Below are 6586 nucleotides of genomic sequence, written 5' to 3' on the forward strand. Positions count from 1 at the left end.
TGATGCCACGGTACTTCACCCAGGGGGACAGCTTGAGGCTCCGTCTCAAAAAATAATAAATAAAAATTAAAAAATAAAAATAAAATGAGAGTGTTAATATTTGTACAGTGGAATTGTCATTTAACATGGTAAATCACTAGCACCGCGCCCGAGGTAAATGATGTTAGTCGTTACTGTTGGAATCTGAGCAGTCAGCTTCCTCACGGTTAACCATTTTATTTTAGCATCTCTGGTCTCCTAGTATGACCCTGAAACTTGCTGGTTCTAGATCTTGTCCCTACCTCGGGCATCTGCCTACCTCAGTAAACAGACCCTCACCGCAATGTTACCACTGACACTGGCCTGCTGGACCCCGCTAAGGGCAGATCTTTTATCTGCCTAAAACACAGAATTTCTTTTTAAATATCATCTTGTCCAATTATAGGACACTCTTTTCTCATTGGTTTTTAAAATGCACTTTAGTAATTTGTTTACATATAGAATGGTTTTTCATATAATCTATATTTTTCAAATTTGTAGTCTTGTAACCTAAACAGTAATGTTTTTTAAGGTTAAGTATTCTTTTAAATTTATTTTTAATAGAATCAAGTATAAAGGTATATATAGTTGATTAAATAAACTTCTGGTAGAAATTTTTATCCAAACCTACTCTAAATTGTTTTCTCTTTTTTCTCCTAGCAATGGGTTAAACTGTTTCTTTAAATTTCTTGCCTGGATTTATACGGGTTCAGCAAGTATGTTCTCAGAAGCTATACACTCACTGTCTGATACTTGTAATCAGGTGAGGATAAAAGCATAGGCTTTAATCTAAAAGGTGACCTGTTTAGAAACTGATTCATTTAGTTGGCGTGTGGAAGTAAATGAAAATTGTTTTACTTTTCAGTGATGAAATGCAAAGAAATACAGTCATGGTATTTTAAAGGAGGTTGTTAAGCTTTAAGAACTTCGAACAATGAAGTATAAAGTGTAAGATTATCAGTCACTAAATGCTTGGGTAGAGGCTTTTGGAAAAGATGCTTATATTGAGTGGAAGTTTGGTCTTTGGATATGAGTTCTTAATGACTGTACTAGCCAGTGAATTTAAGTTTTTTGAAAAAAGATGCAGTCACGTGTAAATGATTCAGATGTTTTTATATTAGTAGTTTGAGTTACTTTCCTTGAATTTGCAAATAAAAAAACAAATTTATAAAATTAAACCCCCTTCAGACCAAATTATGAATACTAGAAACCTAAGCCTTTTTAAAGAGTGCGGTATATTAAGAGAATACCTTTTCAGGATTTACTTATTTACACCTTTTTTTTTTTTTTTAAGAGACAGTCTCACTTTGTCGCCCTTGGTAGAGTGCTGTGGCATCACAGCTCACAGAAACCTCCAGCTCTTGGGCTTAGGCAGTTCTCTTGCCTCAGCCTCCCAAGTAGCTGGAACTACAGGTGCCTGCCACAGCACTGGCTATTTTTGTTGTTGTTGTTGTTGCAGTTTGGCCAGGACCGGGTTCGAATCTGCCACCCTTGGTATATGGGCCAGCACCCTACTCACTGAGCCACAGGTGCCACCCTTCTTTACTTCTTGAGAGATAAAAAGACTCCTAATTTTTATTTTTATTGTTTGTTTGTTTTTTGAGATAGAGCCTCAAGCTGTCACCCTGAGTAGAGTGCAATGGCACCACAGCTCACAGCAACTTCCAACTCCTGGGCTCAAGCAGTTCTGCCTCTGCCTCCCAAGTAGCTGGGACTATAGGCACCCGCCACAACACCCGGCTGTTTTTAGGTTGCAGCCGTCATTGTTGTTCAGTGGGTCTGGGCTGGATTCAAAACTGCCAGCTCAGGTGTATGTGGCTGGCACCTTAGCCACTTGAGCCACAGGCGCCAAGCCAGACTTCTAATTTTTAAATTAGACCCATGTCCCTAGTTATGCAAATTTTGTGATAGTTTACTTTGGAAAACTTACTAAATAAAACATAGCACATCATTTTATATTAACTCACATGAATTTTCTGAACACCTAAGTTCACAGTGTATTGATAGTGTCTTAAAAGAAGACACAATTCTTTCTCTGTCTTCTGTAAGTAGCTTATACATACATCAAACAACTAGATAGAGCTTTCAAGGCACCTAAGCAGCTGCTCGATAGGATGTATACTGAACAACACCAGAACAGGACACCAAAATAGGTGCAGGTGATCAGGGAATGGTTGCATTGATAATGCTTCTTAGCCACCGGACATTAATGCTTATTCTGTTGAAAACCAAACATGTTCTGTAAGTTATATAAACATAACTGAACATATATTTATATGTGTTAAGTGAGCAAAACAGTCTGCATAGACACATCAAACGCAACTGTGATTCTGTCCTACCTTTGTGGAACATGAGTGCTATGTGATGTTTTTTATAAGAACTAAGAGATATGGTCCAATTCAGTTTGTAAAATAAACTGTAAATTGCACAGCCAACCTGAATATTAAGGTTTTTAGAGATAATTTGAATATTTATCAAGTAGCTTTTAAATATAAGCATACATGTATACATATATGCTTAATACACGTACACATATTATGAATTAATAATGACTATTTCAATTTGAATGTTCAGGTTTAAGAGAATGATATGTTCCCTTTAATGTGCTCTCATTTTCTTAGTTTAATTCACTGAAAAGTCATCTATGGTTTAGGTAGTTGCCTTTTTCCTGTAGAATCCAGTGGAAAGCCACTTAGAATCTGCATATTTGGGGTAAGGTTTCCAATATCAGAATGTACAAATCCAGTATATATTTTCAAGGTGATTTAATCTCTGCATATTTTATTAGGAAAAATTGTTTGTATAGAATGTCTTACATCCCACAGGGAAACCTCATCTGTGAATAATTGGATTATCTAGAAGCTTTGCCTGTCTGATTATTTGGCATCATGTTGAAGGAAGGAAAAAACTAGATCAATCAAGTGAAATCACATAGGGGATTCATGCAGAGGCTTTGTATTTGTATTAAATAGTTCTAATGATCTACTAAATTCGTATCAAATTAGAATAGAAAGGGCAAGCATACTAATACAGAGAGGTTCCAGTGGATAACTCTTCAACAAAGGATAAAATTTTAAAAACCAAATAAATAGAAATGAAAGAAGGAAAGGAAGAAAAGATGAAGCCAAGTGAGCAACGAGGAAAGGGACAGAGGAAGGAAGGAAGGAATGTGGTGTGTGCTTCCTGTGCGGCTTTTGCAGTTTTAGGAGAAATGTATGCGTTTGGACAGTCAAGTTCACAAACTCAGGATGCTAGAAAAAGTGCCACATACCTCATTGCCGTCACTGGTCACCTTTGGGAAGCGATGCGCTGACGCCAGGAGCTCTCTTTCTGGAATGACCATCAGACCTGTCATCACATTACCTTTGATGTCCTAAACGTCATCCAAATGTCTTTCTTTTAATATTTCCTTTATCTTTGGGTAAAGTAAAAAGATATTGAGGGCCAGATCAGGCGAGTAGGGAGGGTGTTTGAATACAGCTAGTTTGTTTCCTGGCTCACAGCTCCCTCGCAGACGTGCTGTGTGAGCTGGTGCATTTTCCTGATGTGAGAGCCGTCAGTTATTTTTGTCTAACTTTTTCATGCACCCTTTTCAGCACTTCCAAACAGTACACTTGGTTAAGTTTCCAGCTGGTACAAATGTATAATGAACACCCCTCTGATACCAGGAAAGGTTAGAAACATCATTTTGACTGGATTTGGACGGACGGAACTTTTTGGTCCTGGAGAATTGTCTGACTCCCATTGTGCATGGAACACTCGGTTTCAGGGTCATGTTGGTACACCCGTGTTTCATCACCAGTGTCCAGAACATCTGTCCAGAACATCATTTTGCCTCTCCAAAAGGTCTTAGCAAATGTAGGCTCTCCTTTGCTTCTGTTCACCCGAATCCCTTCAGGACCGTTTTTGCACACGCCTATCTCATGCCAGGATGTTCAGTTAAGATTTCCCTGTGTTTCTATCAATGTTTATATGGTCCACTGTGCTTCTCACAGCCAGCCAACAATTGTGGCGCACTATTTGAGGGAATTTTGCCATGTTTTTGTCAGTTCTGCTCACTGTTGCCCACCCTGACTTCACCAGTGATGCTTTCCCCTCAGAACAGTGTTTAACCAGTTTGCACCTGCCATTTTCTTCATGGATTTTATTCCCATGAACTTGGACTAACACGTCCCTGATTTCACTCTACTCTTGCTAAGTTTAACAAGAAATTTAATGTTAGTTCATTGCTCTAATTCAAGCTCTGACATTGTTATGATAGCACATAAAAACACACAACAATAATAAACGTCACTCAGCACGACACAGCCCCATGCCGACGTGAACACAGCTGTGAGACGCGGCTGCACCATGTTGTCTGTTCCCGGCTGCGGTGTACGAGCCCATGGCGGCGAGGTCACAGACTCAGTGGGCAGATCTGTATGTGCCCAGATACAACATGCACTGTTGAAACTGTTTACTCTCCTGTTTGTACAGCTGTTCTTCCCATAAGAATCAGATGACAGACCACCTTAATCCTGCTTCTCTCTTCACAGATAAAAACATAGTTCAGTGTGTGTCTTCCAGACATTTTCCTGTGCTTTCCATTATATGTAGTTTACAAAAACTATAAAGTACAGATTGCTCTGTACCATACATATTGTTCTCTCCTCCACTCACTGGTGTGTCTGAAAGCTTTATTCATGTCAATACAGAAAACTCTACCCTAATTCCTTTCTTTTAAACTGCTGTAGAAATAGTTTAAGGCTTATCATTGATTTTACCATTCCCAATTGGTGGATATTTATGTTGTCTCCATGTTTTTTATCTTTATAAACAATAGTGTTTTGAGCCCCTTTGGGTTCATCTTTACTTTTCTAAGGTAAGTACTAGAAACCAGAATTGCTGGGCCGTCAGACATGCATATTGTTAAGTGTTTCCTTGTCATTGTCAGCTTCCCCCCGCCCCCCACTTGGCTTTACCACATTGTGTCTTACTAATGATGATTTACCTTTTTTCCTTCTTCTCCATAGGGTTTACTAGCATTGGGCATCAGTAAGTCTATTCAAACACCAGATCCTTCTCACCCGTAAGGACATTGCCTTTATTTTGTTTTTGTTTGTTTTGGCGACAAGTCATTGAAATAAAAGCAACTGAATTTCAGAAAGCTCCTGCAATTTATTTATCTGCAGTTTGTTAAAGATTTGATCATTTCTTCTACTGTGGTATCTAAAATGCAGGACTCACCGCTGTGTCAAAGTAAATTCAAGGTATAATTTGAAAATGGATTTTAAATTATTTTTATGCTTTGTAACAGCACAGGGATCTGTTACTTGATCATAACAAAGCACACAGTTTGATGTTAAAGGTCTATTTTATTATGGTAAAGGGAAATATATATTCCAGGTTTAGACTCATAGGCTGCCCTATCTAAAATTTTGATAACTCGTATTAAACACATAGTTGTTTTAATCTCCCTGTTGTGGTCAGGAAATAATATTTTGTTAATATTTCAAAAGTATTTGTAAAATGAGTATACTTTTTAGCATCTATTATTTTGAATCAACTTATTTGATACAGAGATTTTGGTATCTGTTGCTTCTAGTAGCAGAATCATCTAAAACATGCATCATTTTTAACTAGCTTTAATAATAGAATTTGAATGATCTTAAGGCCAAAAAATGCACTGTTATTTCTTTTAAGAAGCTATATTCTTTACAAACACCTTTGTTTACATGAAAGCAAGGCATAATTGATAACTTACTAATAATGACATCTTGAATATTCTAGAAATGTCAATAAGCTAGTATAGAGAACAAATGGTTGTCTCATCTTCTAATTACCATCTCTAGAAAAAAATTTTTTCTTAGCCAGTTTTATATGCCAACAGTTTAACAACAGAGGGTAAGAGTTTTAAATTTCAGGTGGTAAAGATTTCTTCTCAAAACATTTTAAATTATCTATGTTAGTGCTATCCAACAGAATTTTCTGCAGTGATGGAAATATTTTATATCTGTACAATATGGTAGTCACTAACTCTGTGTGGCTGTTGAGCACTGGAAATGTGGCTAGTGGAACTAAAGAACTATATTTTTAAACTGTATTCACTTTGAATTAATTTAAATTTAAATTGCCACATATGGCTAGTACCTTTTCATATTGGACAGCACAGATCTATATAATTAAAATTTTCAATAAGAAACTAAAGATTCTGGCTCAACACCCATAGCTCAGTGGTTAGGGCGACGGCCACATACACCAGGTCTGGCGGGTTCAAACCCAGCCCAGGCCTGCTAAGTAACAATGACAACTGCAACAAGAAAAAAATAGCCAGGGCAGTGCCTGTGGCTCAAGGAGTAGGGTGCGGGCCCCACATACCAGGGGTTGTGGGTTCAAGCCTGGCCCTGGCCAAAACTGCAAACAAACAAAAAAGCCAGGTGTTGTGGTGGGCACCTGTAGCCCCAGCTACTCAGAAGGCTGAGGCAGAGAATCGCTTAAGCCCAAGAATTTGAGGTTGCTCATGAGCTACGATGCCACGGCACTCTACTGAGGGCAACATAGTAAGACTCTGTCTCAAAAAAAAAAAAAA

The 6586-nt window shown here is 38.0% G+C and overlaps 1 protein-coding gene across 1 annotated transcript in view; it reads left to right on the forward strand.

Moving 5' to 3' along the window:
* The window catches only part of SLC30A9 (solute carrier family 30 member 9), a 73162-nt gene that overhangs the window by 45516 nt on the left and 21060 nt on the right, over window positions 1-6586 (forward strand). Inside the window, exons 9-10 of the mRNA XM_003800701.3 lie at window positions 679-781; window positions 5031-5086. Coding sequence (XP_003800749.1) covers window positions 679-781; window positions 5031-5086 — 159 coding nt within the window. The remainder of the gene's footprint in view (window positions 1-678; window positions 782-5030; window positions 5087-6586) is intronic.

The sequence above is a fragment of the Otolemur garnettii genome, unplaced genomic scaffold, assembly GCF_000181295.1.
Source record: "Otolemur garnettii isolate 467f Iridium unplaced genomic scaffold, OtoGar3 scaffold00181, whole genome shotgun sequence".
In the NCBI taxonomy this organism is placed as follows: Eukaryota; Metazoa; Chordata; class Mammalia; order Primates; family Galagidae; genus Otolemur; species Otolemur garnettii.